The 22,016-nt window shown below is 42.4% G+C and overlaps 1 protein-coding gene across 1 annotated transcript in view; it reads right to left on the bottom strand.

The window, feature by feature from the left end:
* The window catches only part of TECRL (trans-2,3-enoyl-CoA reductase like), a 46,164-nt gene that overhangs the window by 19,335 nt on the left and 4,813 nt on the right, over positions 1–22,016 (bottom strand). Inside the window, exons 2-3 of the mRNA XM_026036437.1 lie at positions 16,351–16,402; positions 1,180–1,224 (exon numbers count right to left, since the gene is read on the bottom strand). Coding sequence (XP_025892222.1) covers positions 1,180–1,224; positions 16,351–16,402 — 97 coding nt within the window. The remainder of the gene's footprint in view (positions 1–1,179; positions 1,225–16,350; positions 16,403–22,016) is intronic.

The raw sequence follows: 22,016 nt of genomic DNA, 5'->3' as shown, positions 1-22,016 counted from the left end.
TAGTGACTGTGCCTTAATTGTGAAACAGACAACCTCTGCTCTGATTAATCTGGGTGACTTGCCTCTTCTGCTCTGTGGCTTGGAGCGTTTGTATAACAGTAATTCTCTCTCCACCGCAACAAAAGCATTAAGTTGCCATGCAACTTGCCAAGCAAGGATTATGACGCCGTATCTGTTAATCTAGACCATTTAGGACGTGGCATGCAAGACACACAGAGCTTCACAGAGCACGTCTCCTGGGCAAAACTACTGGGAAAGCAGATGTYATGCAGTGTCATTACATGCTCTGATAGCTTTTCCCTAGTATGCATTACTAGGCTATTTTAGGATAGGTGGCATCACCATGATGAAGGCAACCTTTTCCTGAGCGAAGGCTCACAGCCCGTAATATGGACACGAGCTGTCTGGCCTAGGCAGATCAGGTGTGCCTCAGCTTTACAGAGCCCTCCCTGCAGTGTTGTGAGTCACTGGCTTCCAAACCTGTTAACCCAAAGTGCACAAGGAACAGCATAAAAAGACAATGCCTAGTTCTAGTTCTGCAAACAGGCAGTGAGCTGGGAATTACTCAGTGTTGGGAAACCTTCACAGTCCCTGACACTGGGTGTTGCCGTGGCCATAGCACTTCCTTCTCTTTTTCCCTTCACAGTGTGCCTCCCTTTTGATGTACGTTTGTTCACGGCTTAAATCAGTGAGGGTGCTCAATCACATGAGGTGTTGAGTCCTGGAAACTAAGTCCTCCGTTTCTAGGGCTCTACAAAGCTATCTGTCTACAGACCAAATGCCACAGGGTCCCTATTAACTGCAACTCACATCTCCACATGTGCCAAGAGCTGGAGCACTGCTCTGGTCTCCTCCAGCCACTTGGCTCCTAAYGAGGCTTTCGGAACAAGGATTACAACTGACACTGCAGTTAGTGGAATTCTCCATAAATGGTATCACATTTCAAAACTGCCGTCTTCATTATTTGATAAGAAGCTCTATTCTGAAACAATTTTATATGTGGCAGATATGAAAATCATCAGATTATTGATATGGATGTTAGTASGTAGATCACAGATATCAATTAATGACAAAATGCTAACAGCTCACCTAATAACTTATACAAAGGGAGTAATATAATTGAGAGGAAAAGGTTAGCAATATGTTWAATAGATGTTTGACTTGCATATGAATACTTACTGCGTTCGAGTTGCAGGCCAACGCGGGAAGGGTACCACTGGGGACCTGTGCAATTCATAAAACATTACAGTTATTTACAGCTACTTTCAGGGTGAAGGACCCAAATTTACCTTTTTTTTTACCTTGATAGTTTCAAATGTGAGCTGAAATTTCTTTTGTGAGCCTCAGCTGTATAAGGTGAGGGCAAGGGAAAGAGAAGGAGCACACAATATGYACAGCTGGAACAAAAATCCCTTTTTCCCATTCTTGAGTGTGGAATGGGTTAATTTTAATGCTAACTGCTCCATCAAAGCATGAGCAATGCAGTGTGGTCTGTGAATGCCCAACTTCCATGGGACAACTGCCACTGGAGAACACATAAGGAGAGAACTCTGTTTAATTCCTTTTTTTTTTTTCAAAAACTCCATGCTAAATGTGGCCAGCCCACTTGCCTTAAGTTGCTTTTTCTACAGTCCAGGCCAAAAGGTTTATTCTTTTTCTGCCAGAGAACGAAACTAAATTCATCTTTTTTTCAGTGAAATTTGATCAGAGGAAAGGAAGTAAATGCACTCCTTTTCCTATAAAACAAAAGTCTTCTCACTTACAGCTCTTGATTGATTAGTCAAATCTTTTCATGCTATCATTAAAAGATTTCTTCATCTTTCAGCATCATTCAAATACTGKTTTTGTGCTCATTTTCCCTGTCTGGAAAACTCACGGCTAACACTAGTCCTAATCTACCCCTAATTAGGGATACCTTCTTAATAATCCCATAAGACAGCCAACAGCAACAGAAAATAGGGGCTTTTGGGCAGCTAATATTGCATGAGGGTATGTATGATTCCCCTGGGATGTTCCTTAAAACTAGCCTTCTATGTAGTTTAAAGGTTGTTTCTAAGTACTCCAAAGCCGCTGGCRGTTGTTGCTTGGTGCTCCTTTCCGATGGAGAGTGGAGACCCATTAAAGAGTTTGAAGCTGGTCAGCTCCTACGCTCTCCTCCCCCCTATTCCTGGTACCTATATTCCCATACCTTAAAAAAACGGAAACAAATCTCCACAGCGACCTTGGTCGGAGATCGGAACAGCCTCAAGAGGCTGTAGGATCAACCTTCTTGGAGAAGTGAAAACTCAGCTGGAAAACACTCAGAATAATTTTAAATAACTTGAAGGTTGGTCCTTCTCAAAGTAGGCGCCTGGACCACCCAATCTCCAGAGACTTCCTAATCTCTTAATCTCCCACCTAATCTCCTCCCTAAGGTATTCTATGAGCATCAGGAAAGATTTCTCCCCACCTGATGAGCCGCATGGAGAGGCAGGTACCTCTAGAATATATGCTGTGCTCTCACACACCTGAGAGGGGCACAGCACAATGCCATTTCCAAGGCACTCAGGGCCAACGTTAAGTTCTGGAGGCAAGACTGGGATCAGATGAACCTGTGAACCAGGTTTACAGCAGGAGGGAGGGGACCTAGCCATCAAGYCACAAATATTTTTTCAAGGCACCACGACAATATGTGGCTATTAAAGATAATAAAATGAAACTAGAGAAAGAACAGCTGTCCGACTTGTCAAGGAAGATGTGATTTGCTGCAGGACAGCGGATATTAATAGTTTTTTGGGAGCCTGAAATGCCATGTCCTTGTGTTAAACTGGAATCCTCCCCCTACCCCCTATATGACAGTACGTTTCAATGGAAGCCTGATCCTGTGGCAGTGTGCTTTAAAGCATGGCTCATAATCTTCACCAGGTCATGTGTTTAGGCACGTCATCCCACATTTTCAGTGCTTTAGCCTCAGCAGGCTATTATTTTTCAAAGTTCTGAATGTTATTTTTGAATACTCCGAGATTTAGGCAGATGGAAGTCTGTGCTCCGGCTGCTGCTCGTTGGGATGTGTTTCCTCTCAGGGTTTAATTGAGGTCGATGGGACGCAGTGTGGGGCTTAATAATGCTAGTAGAAATGCTACGCCAAAGGCAGAGTAGGAGATCTCATTTCTCTACAAGTGCACTGCTTTCAGCTCTCAGTCTTTACTGGTAAGCAGCGCTTGGCTAAGCTGCTCTCAATCTTAGCACTCATTGCAGAGATGCAGCTGCAGCTGTGTGCAGTGTTTGAAGGTTTTGCTGCATTCTCATGTCTAGTGAAACTCTCTTCTTCCAGTTAAATTGTATGCGTATTTTCCTTCTTTTTTTTTTCTTTCTTTTTTTTTTTTTTTTTTCCGGATAGGATTTACTTCCCAGTTAATTCACAGGCACTCTTGGGGCCTTCTGCAGAGATGAAATGGCAGTGCAGGGGCACAGGTGACTGCTGTTCACCCTGTGACTCTTGAGAAGCATAAAATCAGGCATGTATCCAGCCTCACTGTGTATTTATTAGTATTGTGGTGGGGTATCCAGGCTCAGCCACGAGCTCTGCACGGAGGTCAGTAGATGATATTATACTCTAGGCAGTCCCTTCCGAGTTGGACCCTCATGTAGAGGGTCATGGTTTCGGATATGCAGGAACAAAGTTGTAAAAACAGCTAACATTTCAGCACGCACATATCTCATACGGTATTTGATTTGAAAAAGCAGGCTGACCAGAACATAAGAATGGGCAAGATGGTTCAAAGTAGACATCTGTACCCAGTATTATGTCCCTCCAACAGCAGCCAAGTTTCTGATAATGCCTAATATAGCAGTGTCTTCATTTAGTGACATATGTTGTAATTCCTCCATTATATTTCTAGGATTTCTAGCATTTGTGTAGATTTTTTTTTTTCTTTTCTTAGTGGCCTGCTTAAATAGCTATCAAAATGGCTCTTGTTTTTCCATCTCCTATTTGCTTGTTTCTTTCCTCCTGACTTATTTTTCACTTGAGGGTACAGAAAGTTTCTTTCCATGTCTTTAAATCCACCACCCAACTGCATTCAGTGCAAGCAGGTACACACTTGAGAGCTTTCCTCATTCCTCATCTGAAAGGCACAGATGCCTCCACTTCAAGTATCATCATCTCCTGTGTATAAAAGGTCCCCTAATTCATTATATCTTAAGCCTTTTACCTTATTCCATCTTCTCAGCCAGAAAATTGTTATGCCTTTGTGAAATATTTCAGGCCAAAACCAAAAGAGCAATTTGTTATAGAAAAATAGTGAAAATATTTTAAAGCTATAACCTAGAGCATATTAATTTTTAACACATGATGATATATTTTTGGAAAGTGACTCAAAGTTTACTCTTCATATTCTATTAAAAACGGATCGAGGAGAAATATGTAATTTTGGATTAGACAAGTTATTTATTGTACCTGCCAGTATTTAGAACAAACATTAGAAAGAATTTAGAATTTAAGCAAACGGAGATGTTAAAGAAAGAAAGACGTGTAAAAAAGACAGCTGCCTTTAATTTGAACATATCCAACTAATGAAACCACCTGATCATATGGATGTGAAAATAGGTTTTGAAACTACTAGTACTAATAGGTTTTGAAAATTTAACAGCTAAGAAATCTACATACAAGGTATTTTCCAACAGTTATGGAACTGAATGGATTTCTCAAATTTCTACTGTGTTTCACAAAGAATCTTTTAGGAAAGTTCTTTAGTGCACTGCCTGCTTTACAGCAAATTATATGATCAAATACCCCTTTGTTACAACGTCTTTATGAAGCTAAGCTGTGTGAGAGCAGAGCCAAAACGTAACAAAGACAAATGGCGTGCGATCCTTAGTATGCAGCCCTGGGAAAGCTGCTCCTCCAGGGAATGAGCACTCTAAGGAATGCTCATGGAGAAAATGGAGATGACGGACAGTGTTTGCRGATCACTAGCAGACTGACTCTCCATGAATGGCTAATTTTATTATCTGTTAAAKTGTTTCTCATTGTATTTCACCACTTACGCATCTCTAATAACAAACAGGCTTAATAATTACAAGCAGTACCTGCTGTGATATGAATCTGGTGATATTAACAACAAAATTACTATAATTAATCATCAGCGGCATGTTGTTAGAATCTGCAGAAATACAGGAAATTTGGGTAACACTGTGGCACCAACATCCCTTATATGATCACAAGAGCTACACATAGCTAAGGAACGTAACTGCGCTTGCTCATGTGAACTGAGCCTGGATTAACTGCATTCTGCCACCTTAAACCAGATTACAGATTTGATGTTTGATATGCAGCAACAGAAAGAGGCAGCTAGGAAAGATTTACCTAATTCTGTGTATAGGGAAGCTGTTTTATGGTGTAATACATATATAGAGAGAGACAGACATTGGTCTAACACACAGATTATCTGAAAACTAACTTGCCAAGGCCTTTCCTTGCCAGTAGATACTGAACCAATGCAGTTAGGCGGTGTCCATGACCTTAAACAGCCACGGTTATAAATGTTGTTTTTCTTGGTGTTAGCATATGTGTTCCCAGGACCACTTCTGAGAAACCAGGAGCAGATGGAGGTATCACCGTGCTGACAGTCGCACCCTTTGCTGGACTGAGTTTGCATGGCCAGGCTTTGCTGGGCTGACAGCAGGACAGCAGCAATGCTGAAATGACTGGAAAGCCACTGCTTTCATTTCGGGGAAGGCAAACAAAACAAAATAACCAACCAACAAGCAAATAATTTTTTTTTAAAAAATGTGGGATTTACTGGGCTAACAGGGCTAACATTGCATTTCAGTGATTCCTGAGCATGACAACAGAGCAAACCCAAGAAATCACAGTAAAGCTGAGCTGGGGCATGAGAGAAAATACCTGGCTTCTCGYGTGCTGGCGTGCACTGTAACAAGTGACAGCTCCTGGACTCTGGCATCTGCAGGACCATTCAGGATGTCTTCCTGGGTCTTTCCTTCAGAGCCAGGACAGAGCAGCTCCAGCTGGCCCTGGTGCAGATACAGCTGGGCTCTGTGAACCTGGTCCTGAACTAAACCATGAACCAAGTCYGGCACCTGTACGCAGCTTCCTGCTGTCACTACGGCTTTAGGGTACAGAGCTGATCTCGGGGGGACACCTTCTGAATCCACCTCTTGGTTGGCAATCTGAGAGCTAAGCTGCATTCTTCTCTGTGAAAGGACCTTTAATAGGGCTGTATCAAGCCTGTATTTGAACTAGATCCATGTTTTTAAGAGAAGTCAGTGGAATGAGCAGATCCGGCGTGTCCTGTTGAGCAGTACCTCAGCAGGGTACTAAAGTGGATGTTTTTAATGGCACTACTCAGATATAAATCCCTTCTATTTCTCAGCTTCTGTTTCTGCATCTCCGTTTGATGTGTAAGCTTTCCAGGGTAGATCTTCAGCTATGTGTGTTTACGGAGACACCTTGACATCCAGTTGCTATGGGGACACAAATCACCACTTCCTCAGTAGCCGGTGGAATTTGCAGAGGGAGCATTTTGATCATAAATATTCATTTCTTCCTTCTAGTTTTCATTACATAAAAATGCAGCTGGCTACGAAGACAACTTAGCTTTCAGTTTAAAACAGCTGGACACTGAAAGCAAGAGTGGGAGTTTAGACAAACAAAAAGCCTCAGGAATCAGAAGCAAGTAAGCACACAAGCAACATTTGTATGTGTGGCTTTGTACTTTTAATACATTGCTTCTCCTTTCCACTTAAAAAAAAGTCTTGTGCATTTCAATTTTCCATGTCGCCTGCTGCAGAAAGTATMATTAATTCTGATCTTACTCTGGATTTAAATTAATGTTTGTGGGCACGGGAAGGGAAGGAGTATCACCTTTTATTTCATTAATGGCAATCCTAGAGCAGAATACGGAGTRACTGGAGAACGGGTATGCTGACAAAAGTGGATCCTGGAGCACCGCTGAAGAGCGCACAGAGGCGAGCAGGTGACAAGTGCAGCGGCCGACAATATTTGGCTTTCCCTGTTTGACTGTCCAGGGGATAACTCACTCCGCAGCCTTCAGGATCTATTCAGGATGCACTCCCTCACGAACCACTAATAGCAGCACTTCTGTTTTCCTGATCAAATGGCCAAACTAATGCTGACAATGATTAACTGAGCACATCTGAGCTGATATTATTTCTTCCTGAATGCAAATGAACTCCTGATAACTTTACTTGCTAGTTCACCACCCTGAGAATGATTCCCCACTAATAATAGTATTAAATTGCGGCACCTTGAGCCATGAAGAAAACGSAGTCCAGAGCTGCCAAAGATCAGACACTAGCAGGTGAATCAGAGATACTCCTGTTTTCCTGCGCCCTTTTTGGCAGGCACTTACTTGGACCAGTCTAATTCGCCCACCCCACCACCTTAATGAGCTGGCCAGTATGTTGTGTCTGGATTCACACAAGTACTCAGTTTATAGTGGAAAGTTTATGGCATTTTTTACATCACTTTTACATCATTAATGTAAAATTTTTTTTTTTTAAAGATCATGGCAGTTTGGGGACAATTTAGAAAGAGGCAGAAATCCCTTCCACCACATTATTTTTATTATAAATAACTTGTTCAACTCCTGTCCTTGATGCATTGGTTTCAATAGCTTGAAATAGCATCAAATATCAAAGACTTCTTATTTTGGTTGTTCCTAGGATAAAGAAATCCCCCGAGCCTCAAAAGAGGGAAAAAAAAAAAGGTCAAACAAGCAAACAAACAAACAAGCACGGGCTTTGAAAAATCTAGGGGCTGCTTAATAATCAGAATTGCTCTGGCATTTTCTTTCAGCAGTGTGACAGGCTTTAACTCGTCTTGGTGCCTGCGACTGTACTTTCACTCAAGTCTGGATTTCCTGTACAGTACCTTGCATGGTCCTTTCCTCACATGGTCCTCAGGCACATGAGCCTCAGGCACTGCAGTAACACCCCTTGTGAGTAATAATAAGCAATTCGGATAATTGTTATTTGTTTGTTTCTCACAGCGATCAATTAAATCTACTGCAAAAGCAAGAAAAGGAAAGAATCTAGCTAGGAAATTTCCTTTTCCTAATGAGGCATTTAAATAGCATCCGACATTTGTTCTCCGGTTGTTTATACAGGCTGTCATTTGTGATGCATTGTTAAAGCCCTGTAAATCTCAGCTGGGAACAATATCCCAGAGAGCAGACAGGGCCAGTTTTGCTTCAAGCTATGTCTCAATAGATTCACTGCCTTTTATTATATTACTCATCTGAAATGTTATCTGTAATCCTGCTAATGAAATGCAATAACATCAGACATAGCAGCTGCTAAAAAGGAGAAATGTGACTATCCATTAAAGTTTTTGAATTAATCTTTACTTTTTCTACTGCCAGTTGAAACATCTCTGTTCTTCTGAAGCCTAGCTTTATTTTACAAGTATTTAACGGATAGCCTGTCTTTTGTGTTTCAGATACATTATTCCCCAGTTCAATAGGTCATTAAGCATGTAGTTAAGTTCATCTTAGTTCTGAATGTTTCTTAGTGGATTCCAGCCAAAAGAGACAAAAGAGCCCAAGGTGGGTGAAAGGTACATCAATTATTTTATAGATGGGAAAATGAAGCTCCCTTTTGGGAAAGCGTGTGACTCTAAACTTACCCAAGTCAAGAGCATGCCTCCCAGTTTTTGAACTGAGCTTTAAAGACTCAAATTCTAAACATCACTTCCCTTCAATGGGAATCATCACACTTGAAAAATGCCAGTCAGCCCTCAGACCTTTAGTGATAYTAGAAGACCTAAAAAGTCTTAAAGATCTCACTCTTCCTTAAAAGATTCTTCCTTAAAGTAATAGGTGACTAGGTGTACTGCAGCAAACTGGGAAAGCTGAACTTCAGCTGTAGTTTCATAACTCAATATACACTGAAAATAATTAATAAAAAATTAATAATGCCACATGTACGTTTCTGAAAGAAAAACTTTGGGGATATCTGACCAGATGACTCTCAGACTGACGTTATATCTCCTCCTTCACAGTCTGCAAATGAAATTCAAGTGTTCAGGCCAGAAGAATGAAAGGTGCACAGTGCAGTGCTTGCTCCCTGCTCTAGTCTGTCAGCTGGGAGCAGGAAGATTTCCCTACGCTAGCTAGAAATGCTGAATTGCAAGTTCCAGGCTTTAGCAACATGAGCAAGAGACACATAGGTCAGGCTCTAGGTATAGGGGCTCGACCAGAGCTTAGGTTGCAACCAAGTCTGGAGGGGCATCCAGCAACCAGCCCSACCACTGTGACTGCAGCCAGGGCATCCCCTGCAGTGGCCTCTCCCTTTTCAAAACGGGACAGAATTCATTTTCTGCAATTCCAACACGGAATGTGTACTACAGGGAGGCTCAAAAATTGAGGAGTAAGCATAAGCTAAATTTAGAGTTGCTTTGAAGATGAATATKGTGATGCTGACTCAGTTTGGCCCCTGCTTTCTTATTTATGTGAGGTAGGCAATGCCATTCTCATTTCCAGACTAGCTATTCCAAAAGCAGTGAAAGTATTCCAAGCTCTCACAGGTGTGCTTCAATTATTTTGGCAGATAACCCATAAATTCAAYTTACACAAATCTATACCAGCAGCAAAACTCTTGTATTTTCTTTGGAGGGGTTTGCAGATGTGCCAGAAAAAAGGGGTCATCCTCCTGCTACTGCTTCTCGTGTCCATCAAAAATGAACCATAAGGAAGCATAAGGGACGAGCAGGCTTTCTGGCTAAAGCGGCAAGCAAAGGCAATGATTCAGGTCTCTGTTGGGGCATTCTGCAAGGGCAGGAAGCAATGACTCAAGGACTGGCTCTCAAACTGGGAGCTGCAGACCAAGATGGCATCAAGTGATTTTTGTGGCAGGAGCTGTCTGTTGCTTACAGTGTGCTGAGCTTTGCTAAACAAAAAATAAGTTTTATTTTTCCGAGTTTAAGTACACTTAAGCCTCACTGTGGTAGTAACAAGAAACTCAAGCAGGTATAGTAAACTGAACTGTGTTGACAAGCACAACATGGTAAAAAGAGCTTGGAATTGTTTCATTTGAAAGCTACTGAAATTCATCATAAACTGGTCTTCTACTGCTAGCTAGTGTGTGGCTAAGACAAAAGAAAAATCATTTAGAAATATAATTTCAAAAAAAATCTTATGTTTCCACCTAATCCAGTCATTCGTATTTACAGAGCCAACACACATGAGCAATTTACCCAGACAAAATCACAGTACTTCTTTAGTGTCCTTTTCCAGTGACTGCCCATCCCTAATGATTAGTCTTTGCTACTAATTTTCAATTCAATTGCTATGAATAAAGAGAGAGAATTTTTTTCAAAAACCATGTCTGATGTGACAGCCAACGCAGTGCACTGCTGGGGATTCATGCTGGGAATGTAGTGCTGGGGATGGGAACTGTGAGGTCAAACAGCCTGGACAGAGCAATATTGACCGTCCCTTTGAAAACTCATTCATAAATCKATTGCAGCTATGACTCTCAGCTAGACTGGACTACTTAGGGTAAAACAAGGAGAAAGGAGTTAGAGATTTGTTAAGGAATGGATGTTTTGTGGTTACATCATCTGTGGAGAGCATTCAGCTCAAGGCCACTTATGGCAAGATCGCATCATGGACCTCTTTTGTCAAAGCCTGATCTAACAYCAGAAGAAAAATCCCTCTGCAAGCCTCTGTGCCTCACATACACCTTATTTGGGTCTCTTCATCTGTGAGATACATGCGGGGCTCCTGGTTGATTGACAAGCCAGTATTATGCAGCCAGCTTGGGAGAGCCATAAATAGCATAAATCAGCTTCTCTGAATCCCCAGCAGGTGCATTCATCAGGCACATGAGTCTCTCCAGGCATCAAAATTGGCAGATTTCATTAACTTCCTTCAGCTTAGAAACCAGCAGTAAGAGGCAGCGTGGCGAAATCAGAGGAATTGGAGGCTTGGAGCAGGCCTGTGTTATCAGCCATTGCTGATTACACAGAGCCCGGAGGCAAGGCACTGGCTTAGCAGTCGCGGTCCTTGTTGGTGCTACTGTTAATGGCTGATCTCTGCAGCATCCTTTCCCACCTCTGTGAGCACTGCTGCTTAACACCACGGCCAATCTCTAGTATGGAATTATGTGCTGCTGTATGAGCCCTTCTCTTTCAGCTGCAGCACTGCTTTCAGCAACTGCATTTCAGTATAGGGCTTGCAAATTGTGGAGTTTTTCCTTAAGCCTTTGCTTTTCGAATAATTGAGTGCTATTATGAGAGTTCTCAGAGGCCATTAAAAGGCAAAGATAGAGTTTGATAATCCCTACTAGACTTTTCAGAAAGGATAAGAAAATAAAGGCTGTCCATCCTCTCCAAAGAATAAGTTTTAGTACCTCACATGCCTTAGCTACTCTCACAAACCTTGTCTTGTGATTTCTGATCAATGAGAGAGTTTTTTTGGCCAAGCCAGTGTGGTTTCCACAGCTTCCACGGCTTCCATGGCTCTGTGTTCTGAAGCGATTTTTCCTTTGCTAACCTAATAGAACCTAATAGTTTTAAAACGTTGCTCTCCTTCAAGTTGGTTAGGACTTGCTGAGCTGAGCAATCCTGAGGAACAACTTGGAGGGTGCAAAGAACTGGCAGCAATCGCAGGAGAGAAAAGAGGGAGAYTGCACACAGGCTTCCTGTGAAGCTGGAACTGTTAGTCCTCTGTCCTCTGAGGTGATAAYGGCATCTCCTCATATTAGGCAACAAAGACCTTATTCAAAGCGCTTAGAAGTCACTGTGAAGCTTTGGCAGACTCCCTGAAATGTCACACTGCAAAGGAGCATGTGGCCCAGCTTCTGTGCAGGAAGGCAGACTGGGTATGCGCTGACCGGGCTGTCTGGAGGGTGACAACATCCAAGGGGTCTCGTGCTGCCCTAGGGCTCCCGGGGAYGTGCATGCAGGATGTGTGCAGGAGGTGGAACGTGGCAGAGGAAGGGCTCCGAACTCTCTGCTCCGCACCCCGGCAGGACAAGGCTGAAAGACAGACTGGTCCTCAACATGAAGAAGGAATTYGGAATTTATGTTTTATTTAGATACCTGGCAGCTCTGCATGTTTCTTATCCATAAGCCCCATTTCCATCTGTGGGAAAATAATCTCCGGACTTGATGATTTCAGTTTCACTTAACTTCCCTTCTCCTTCCACCCATTGGGAGGCTTCCTTCCACCCAGCCTTCCTTCTCTGTCTGCTACTTCTGCACACAGGCCRATTCCTGGCCTCCCTAAGCCAGCTCTCGTACTCTTGAAGGAGTAGTTCTAGTTCCCTCCTGCAGAAGGCAGCTGTATCCATCCCTTTGTTATTGTACTGCATATACCCCTCTCCGCCTTCCTTCTGCTCCTCCTCCACTTTCAAGATATTTTTCAGCAACTTTTGTGTAGTAACCTTGAAAATATTTAATGAACTAATCACTGACTTCACTGCATTATCTGTTCTAGAGGYATTTTTAGTTTGTGATGCTTGAATTAGCATCGTTCTAGTTTCCCTTTTTCTAACTGCAAGATTCCCCGATGACAGCCCAATGCATTTTGCAAAGCTAAAAGTTAAAGATGAAGAGCTACTGCCAGAAAGTTTAGTCTACGTTACTTCTTTCCTAATCAAAATCACAGAATCACACAGAATGGCTGAGCTTGGAAGGGACTTCTAAACATCATCCAGTCCAGCCCCGCTGCTCAACCCAGAACCCCTGGAGCACACGGCATAGGATCACATSCAGGCGCGTTGTGAGTATCTCCAAGGAAGGTGACTCCACAGCCTCTCTGGGCAGCCTGTTCCAGGGCTCTGCTACTCTAACAGCAAAGAGCTTCTCCCTCATATGGAGACGAAACTTCCTGTGTTTCAGCTTATTCCTAAATCTCTCTGCAGAGCCGCTTTCCAGCAGGTCAACCCCCAGTCTGTCCTGGTGCCTGGGATTATCTCTCTCAGGTTGCCTCTGTTGAACCTGTACACCTCTCTCTGTTGAACCTTTTAACATTTTTTACGCACACGCGCTCTTCAGTGCTTTGCTGTTAAATATTTGGGGCAAATTGTAGATTTCTTAAAGATTTGGGGCTGTTGTGTTCTGTGTTAGCAAAAACAGAGCTAAAGAAGAGGTACTTTGTGCTTCAATACTACTTCAATCTCTTTCCACTGGACACACTGAGGTGCTGGGTGGCTTCAAAAAAGGAACAGTCCCCATTCCCCTTCCAGTTCAAAGTAAATTTATTGGTTTGGTTTCATCTCTGTCAACTATCAAAGGGAATCAGGAAAAGTTCTAAAACAAACTCACCCAGAGCACCAATTTGACTGAAGCTTCTTTGAACATGCCTTAGATGGTACCGGGTAATGACCAGTAATACCTGGGCACTTAGCTGCCACCCATCTTCAGCAGAAAACATCAAGCAACAGAAGCACTGAGACTGGTAAGRTGTGAGTATAAAATATGTATTTTTGTCCATCACAGAGTTACACTACGGAGCTCTTTCCCAGAGGTGTTTGCTGAGGTCAAAACTATAAATAGGTTCATAAAAGATTAGACAGAGTCAYAGGGGGCAGGTGTGGTATTTGCTACTAAGGACGGCGGCCTGGGTCTAGCATCTGCTACAGGAGGAGTCTGTGCAGCTGATGGCTCCAAGGCTGGAAGAGCAAGCTGCTGCSCGGTGCTGAGCCCGGCACTGCTGGCCCCTGCTACAGGCAGCGGCTAGAGTGACTGTTGGCTGGCCCAAAAMAGTATTCTCCAAGTCGGAGAAAAGCCTGAATTCCCAAAGGAATGGCAGTTTCTCTTCAACGCCTGTTCTCAACTTGAAAGATACAGAGATCCTCAAATCCCTGGTGATACAAAATGGATTGATCCACTGGCCTCYGTACAACAGAAACCACACTGTAGACTTTGCAGGATTGTTTCAGCCTGTGCTTTTTTTGCTCCCATTTCTCAAGTGAGACCCGAGAACTATTTTAGCATTTCTTCTTAGCCTTCTGAGTTCCTTCCTGTCACATAAACACAGACCCAGYCTAATGCTTGCCTCACTCAGAAACTCTACCACTGTTCATAATTCTGTCTTTATCCTCCTTCCTTAAATCCAGCAGCAAAAACTATCAGTTGGAAGAGATGTTGCTTGTGAAGGGCCTGCACAGGAGTTCCTCTCATTCACTGACAAGATACCAGCTGAGAAAGAAGCTTAATTATAAACAGATGTTCAAAGGAAAATGTATGAAGAGAGATAAAGTGTGTGTGTGTGTGTGTGTGTGTGTAGGAATGTATTTTAGCAAGAGATTATGAACAACACTTGTGTCTGACACACATGAAATGACAGCAATGAATGTATGAGCTAGCTGGAAATAGCAAGCAAACCAAAGACATCCACAGATAAGTCCCTTTTCAGTTCTTGCCTAAAAGAACTGTATGCTGTAAGCTGTCGTCGTCCAAACTGTGCAAAGAGAAAAAGGAAACACTTGCTCTTTGCAAATGGAAACGGAAGAGGAACCTTGTTGAGACACAAATGTCTAGGCTGAGTTGGAAAAGACAAGTTAAAGCAATAAGCTGGAACAGGAAGGAACGAACAGGCCGCTGGCAGAGTGTGCTCTGCAAAATGGGAGAAGTGAAGTGTGAAACTGAAGACTGAAGAAAAAGTTAAAGGAACATGCTGGCCCTTACATGTGCTTTAAAGAGCCACATTGCCAGAGTTTCCATTTACGACTACGCTTTTGTTGTGTGCTTATTGTCTTTCCTCGTACTCAGTTACATCACTGAGACTATTTGAGGAGTAAGTACCTCTAATTATGAATACAGGTTGCATTAAATGGGCTTCTACCCAATTTTGTACCATTTTAACTCAAATTCATTGAAAAACTGATGATAGTTAAACTTACATAAATTTCTGTGCCAGTGATCTTCCACTGATTTAAGCTAAATCAATATAAATCCAGTTTCRATGGATTTGAGAGAACCCATGCAGTAATGGGCTGCATTTTCTCAAATTAAGGGGCAGAAATACTCCTACTGAAACATTAAATTTTATACTCTTTTCAWATGCAGCTGTTGAGATTTCACAATTTTCCTGTTCTGCATTTTACAAAACGTTAGAGGGATTGGAACCAAGCCTGGTCTCTTATCCATACACTGCTGTGCTGTCTTCCTTCCCCTTGTGTTGGCTGTGGAAACTCGCTGCTGGGCACTTCTTGGCGCCTGCCCCTGTTTCTCTCTCTCGGGCTTCCAGATACTCCCTGGCTTTTCAACGCCGTCTTCTAGCTCTGCTACCACGCTGAGCAGGTCCTGCACCTGCTCGCACCTCACACAGTTGCTCCCCACACCGTCCATAGGAAGTGTGGGGCTGTGGCACCCCTTGCAGCCCGACCCCGGGACGGCTGCGTGCCGGAGCAGCGGCTCAGCCTGGGTGCCTGTCTCCTTCCGAGCGAGTGCGAACGCGGCCCWCCCGTGAGTGACTGCTCTCTCATCACTGACCCAGAGTGAGCAATGCGTGACTGCYCACAGCACTGCAGGTGTGGCCTCACCAGCACTGAGAATAGGGGAACGATCACTTCACCAGTCCTGTTGGCTGCACTGTTCCTGACACAAGCCAGGATGCCCTCGGCCCTGTTGGCCTCCTGGACCCACTGCTGCCTCATGTGAAGATCCCTAGATCCTGTTCTGCCACATAGTTCGCCAGCCACTCCGCCCCAAAGGACAAGAAACAACTGTTTCTTTCCTAATTTGAGTTTGTCTGGCCTTCACTTCCAACCCTCAGTTCTTGCTGCATCTTCTGTCCACCTAAGTACTCCTTRACTTCTAAGGAAGTCCAACTGAAGTTAACAAGCATTGCACAGACCTGCATTATCTGAAATGTGAGTGACACTCAAGGTTAGCCAAAGAAAAAGACCATTGCTAAACCAAAGTGAAGCTGCCCTGACTTAGGAAACTGAGTAGTGCCAAGTCGGTTGAGAACTCTGCCGGCATGGGTCATTTAATCACTCTCTGCTTGAGTTCTCATCTACAGTAGCTCTTTGATCCGCATGAAGCATGAAGCACTATGATGTCATTGAAGCTAATATAATATAACACTGTGAGGGCAAACACAGTTAAGGTCTTGAATTGACACTGTAATGGTAAAAGCAGAGGAGAGAAAAGCACTGTTCCTCCTAGGCTGTCATTGATAAATGACGCAGACCGCTTCTTCCAGCTTCTCACCTCTGTGGTAGCTGCAGCAGCACTCTGGTCCAAGAACTGYTCTAATTTAACATGGGAGGTGTCAAGCCACTCTCAATTTCAATGAAAGATCTCATGAAAAATGAATTTGACAGTTTTTCCAAGGCCCCTAGCCATGCCTCCAGCCTGCTAGCAGTAATACTTACATGCTTTGTGGAATTTGTGTTTCACATCCAGAAGAGTAGATGTTGGAGGAACCTAAAAAGGAAAACAAAATGCAAGCATATTAATTTGTGTTTCACATCAAGAAGAATAGATGATGGAGGTACCTAAAAAAGAAAACAAAATGCAAGCGTATTATTTTTTATCCGTCTTTATTCTCCTATCTCTTTTCCCCTCCTTCTTTTTTAGGAAGAGATGGTTCACCTTGTCTCCGGGTTTTTTAGGTCATGATGATGCAAACAGTACTTTTGTTTATTTTTTATTTTTAAGGATTGCTCACATTTRATTCCCATACTACCTGCACCAGCCCTGCTTGGCCAATGGAAGGGTAAATCCTTACAGGCAAAAGGGAAACCTGCTGTCCCTGCAGATCCAGTCACTACCTTCAAGATCATGTCAAAGGGACAACTTGAAGGGTGAGCTTGAAGTCAAGTTCAAGCATACTAGGACCTGAGATATGAAGGGCTTTTCCTAAAGGGTGAGTAGCAAAGGGTTCTGTCCTCTCTGCTTGAAATCAGCTTGCCTTTGCATCCTGTCATTCATGTGCAGTGAAGTAATTCAGGTGTTACAGTGCTGGATGGCAGTCCTGAAGCCTGAAAATTCTGTTTTATTATGTATATTGATTTCTTAATACACTTTGTACAAAGTGTCTGAGAATCACAGTAAGAATCGCTAGAATGAATGTACTTGGAATTTATAATGAAGATGAGTGGAATGCTTACGGAAAYAGTATCTCAAGTTTGATATCTAGGTGACAGAGGCAAGGGTCTTGTCTTAATGAGACTGTCCCCTTACAGATGGCACTGATTAAGTAGTCCCTATCTGGTTCATTTAAGCACAAAAACTGAGCAGAAGTTGAGTCTTAACTGSGGGAAACTGCTTTGGCTGTAGAGAGAGATCTCACTAGAAGAGCCAACGGCAAATTGCCTTCTCTGGAGCCATTAAGCACCTGTATGGCACAGGCTAACACCAGCATGAAGCGGTTAGATAAAACAGAACCTTGACACAGCCATGATATRCCATTTTTCCCAGATGGGCACTCATCACTGGTCATTCTGAGTTCACTCCCATCTCCGACTCAACATGGTTTTCTCAATCTAAGCAAAGGCTGAAAGATTTTTTCCACGTTGATTCTTCGGAAGTCACACAGGAACCTAACCCTTAGCCTCTGCAGAAACTGCTTTATGAGTTTTGCTGGGCAACCCTGTTTCATTGCACCGCATAGGATTTATTTATTCATGCATAAATTAACCTACTGCTTCTTCCTTCTTGACATTAATCTTCAGCCCTTAGTCCCACTTCTTCAAACCGTGCGCAGTGATATGAGGGARTTGTTACAGTAACCACACAAAACAGCGAGAGGAACGTTAGGCCAATCTGCTAACAGAGGTCAGTGAGCACCTTAAGAAAGGCTGTTTTCATGTACAGCTTGTGAGTCCGGATAAATACTGATTACAAGAATTATATTTGCTGACTTAAAAGCTGTAAGTCAATATTGGGGAAAAAAAGAGTTTTGCTTATATGTAAGTTGACAACCAAGACAAATATGCAATTTATGTGTCACTAGTGCTGGGAGTAAGTCATTTTCTTTCCAGTAATAATATAACCAGACTGATAACTCCATACAGATTTTAATAATGTAAAGTTTTATGATGATAGCTGACCTCAATGCTGCCTAGTGAATGGCTAGTATGTAAAGTTCACTTTTTTATGCTCAATTTCATTTCCTTAATGAACTTGGCATCAGCAAAGTCCAAATTGTTGCCAATCTGGTGGAACTGTGCTGGGCCAAGAGACGGACATTGCCCGCRGTGTCACTGCTCACCGACACAGCCACAGCAGACAAACAAGAAGCAGGGTTCTCTTCCTACCTTAGTACAAAAACAAAAGGAAAGTATTTCTTCTGCACTCGCCACAACTAAGTCATTCCACAGCTTCTGCWAGAACATTATGTCTTCACATAGCCTGCACATGCTTTATTTTTTAAGTTGTACAGCTGCTGTGGACTTGAACTGAGGATAGAGGACTTTTTATTTATTTTTTTTACATTTTAGAAACCTCTAAAATACCTTAAATTGCTTTCTCATATGTAATAATTTCACTCCTGCAAGCTCCAGAGCCCAGAATCTATCAGAGATAGACGCAAGTGATAACAAACAGCACGTAAGATTGCAGATGAAAATACGGTACGTCCTGATGTGAGGGAGGATCTTCCATCTTTCTAAATACAGTAAACTCTATTCCCATGGTGTCAGCCTTCCTGTGGGAGATCAGTATCTTGCAGCGACAGGCTCTGGTAAATAGTCAGGGCTGCCTAGGTGCTCTGGGAAGTGGCTCATCTGAATAAGCTGGGGAAACAGCAAGACCTGTAACCTGCCTACACTTCAAGGTAGGACACGTRTGAAACAGAGCTCAGATTTTCCAATTACTGCACCGGTTAAGTATGCACTGAATTCAGGATAGCGCTGCTTTCAAGCAGTGCCAAATTTCTAGTTCAGCCCTGCCTAGCAACCCAGACTGATACTTCTAGTACTTCTGCCCTTCATGCCTGCCATGGGATTCACGTCATCTATCTTCAGTCCCCAGAAGATTTGACTTGGTCTCTATTTTAGGTCTTAAGACAAGACATTTACCTTCAAAATCATTAATGTCTCTTTGATGCTTAAAAGTTAAGATGTRTCTGTCAGGACCTGTGCTTATAGAGACCCACTGTAACTGAGGTATCCACTGTGAGCCACTGCACACTTCTCAACCCAAAAGGAAGATAGCTTGAGCTGGGGGGAACTGTCYTCCCTCCATAGGTCCACTGGACACGCAGAGCTCATTGGCGAGGGTACTGATATGCATGAGTACCTCCAAAGTTTCTGCAACTGGCTTAAGTCGTGCTAGCTCGGGTCATGACAGCAAGCAGAGAACAGGCTTGGTTGGTTAACTGAAGCTCTGCGTGGCGTTACACGGTAAGGGTTGTGCACGCCCAGGGAAGCACAGCGCACAACCAGCCAGCAGGGTGGGAAGACATGTGCGTTATGGGTGGCCAGTGACCTCACTTGAAAACATCTTGCCAGACTTGAGGTGGAAAAATAATGCATATACATTCCTTGTCAGTGCGAGCTGTGCAACAGAGGAACCGTGGTGTCCCTTCCCTGGCAGGCTACAGCCACAAAAGCAGTGAAATACATTGTTTTTATGATCTCAGTAATTGTGTCTTTTTTTTAAAGACATCATAAACAATGAGTAGAGTTATAGATTCTAATATTGATCAACTTCAAGTTATGTTGCTGAGACAGCAGCTTCCTATTAAGAGTGTCCTCTTCATACTCCGCTAACGATCTTTTGTTCTCTTCAATGTACATCAACGCAAGCTAAAGAAATGTGATGACTGGAACAACATCTGCTCTTATCATCATGCCAACCAAACAGAACACCCTGAAAAACTCCACTATTACTTTCCTTTCTTTTATTCTTTTWAATTTCTGAAAGTGTTCTAACCGTCCTTGGCCTCTCAACCAGCATGATTCAGAAATGCAAAGGCAACGGAGAGCAAAAGGCCATCCTCGGTTTRTCGAGAACAAGATAAGCTGTGCCTTAGAAGCACCTTTATTTGGCATGTCTTCCATGCCTGACAGTCAAGCTGGATTTCCCCTCAGCTCCTTATCTTGTAGTCTAACAGCAGATTTTATATATAGTTAAGTTTCTAGCAGGTTGCTATCATAAGTTCAACAATATTTTTCATTTCATGAAAAAATAGCAAAAATGGCTGATTTTATAGGTATATACTGCATTTGTTAGACTTTTCATTCAGAAAATGATGATCCTAAAACCTCTAATTATACTTTTTTTTTCCCACTGTATTATACTAGCGAAACCATTTAAGGCAACATTTCACTTTTCAGGAATTCAAGAATAAGAGGCCCCTCTGTGTCATTAATTCCAGTTCTATCTTTCCATCCTATGCAGCAATGCACAAACCAACTCAAGATTTAAAATACTGTATTAGCAGCTTAGGCTATGACTGAAGGGAATATTAAGGGAACTGGATACCAGCTTTTGTGAGTACAAGCTAATCAGATACCTCTTTCACATTTGTAAGTGAAGGAATTGCAATAAATCTGATGATCTGTATTTAACTGCCTCRCACAATTTTTGCATTCCAAAATTATTTTAACGTTTAGAGGTCCGAAGAATAGCAATAAGAATTTGAATAATAGATTTTTTTTCAAATAAGTGGTTTTCATTTAACGTATCTCCTTGAATGTGTTTTCCCGTCATTTAACTTCTTGAAAAGTCACTATTTCCACATTGCTGAATCACCCACTTAACAACAGGCAGTCATTTTCCATGATTACAGCAATTCAGAAATTGTGCCACTCCAACTGTTCATTAACCACGGAGAGTCACATCTTGCCCAAGGTATATTTATTCAAAGGATATATTAAAATATATATATATATTCATCAGGTTTTTGTAGTGGAGGATGTAATACCAAAATAGATAACCAGATAATGAGAAAGCCAGATAATGTTCCAATTCAGCCTTCCACAAATCTTTCCTTGGTACTGTTTTCCCATTCCCATCCTTGCATAGGGAAATATGTTGCACCATTAGGAATCAGCAGCAATTCACAGAAAGTTCATCAGGAAAACTTCCATTCTAACTGACTGGCATTTATTGTGAATTTGGCATCTGAATCTGATTATTCATTTTTATTGTGAATTTTGAAAGACAATATTAAAAATGGGTGTTCTGAAAACCTCCCTCATTGTGTCCTAAAATGGTCTTTTGTCAGCTTGATGAACCAGAATCATGGYCATGTCCAAACATATAAAAAGATGACCCTGACCCTACCTTGGAAATGACATGTAAGTAGCTACATATAGACRAGTATTTCAAGAACTACAAGACAGTTTTACACGAGGCTGAATATTTTCATCAGTGGACTGCAGCAAAACTGGTACACTGAACTTCTAATCTCAAATTAGTCTTTGCAGGAGCGGGGGAGATTCAGAATTAGGTTTTAGCTGAAGTCTGTTCCAAAAAAAAYGTGAGCAGAGACTCACTTAACAGTCTCCTAAAGATTATTTATGTGGTCACATGAAGTTTGGCATATGAGATAATCTAACTGGCATCCCCAGTGACTATAAGCTGGAATTAACTATTTGCACTATTSAAATTTGTCTCTGATTTTGTGTTGTAATTTTATATACTAGTGTGTTTTATACAACGAAAAATCCTCCCCCTTTACAAGAAATTTCCTGAAGAAGGGAGACAGACACGGCAAAGAGCTTTTTCTCCTTCTACTAAAAACGAGAGTGAAAGTAAAGTGCACGTGATTTACAGAGAGCAGCTTGCCAGCCATCCCAATTCACAAGTGAGCATTTTACAGGGTGCAGTATGTTCACTTACTTCGGAGCAAATCGGACGAGATAGGTCTCTTTGCCTTCTAAACTTTATTTGAAGCAGACTGACTACGGTTTCTGTAAGCACCTTAAGAGGTCAACAGCAGAACCACTCAGAAAGGTTTTTTCASAACACTTTCTTTCCTACCTGGAAAAGAGGATTGTTCTTGAAAAACTTTGGATGTGTAAAGTAGAGGAAGGAAGGAGGGAAGGAGGGAAGGAAGCAGGGAGGGAAGGAGGGAGGGAAGGAAGGA

The sequence above is a fragment of the Nothoprocta perdicaria genome, unplaced genomic scaffold (genome assembly GCF_003342845.1).
Source record: "Nothoprocta perdicaria isolate Ctin4 unplaced genomic scaffold, notPer1 scaffold_178, whole genome shotgun sequence".
In the NCBI taxonomy this organism is placed as follows: domain Eukaryota; kingdom Metazoa; phylum Chordata; class Aves; order Tinamiformes; family Tinamidae; genus Nothoprocta; species Nothoprocta perdicaria.
The sequence above is the reverse complement of the archived record's forward strand: the minus strand, read 5'-3'. Positions and strand labels throughout refer to the sequence as shown.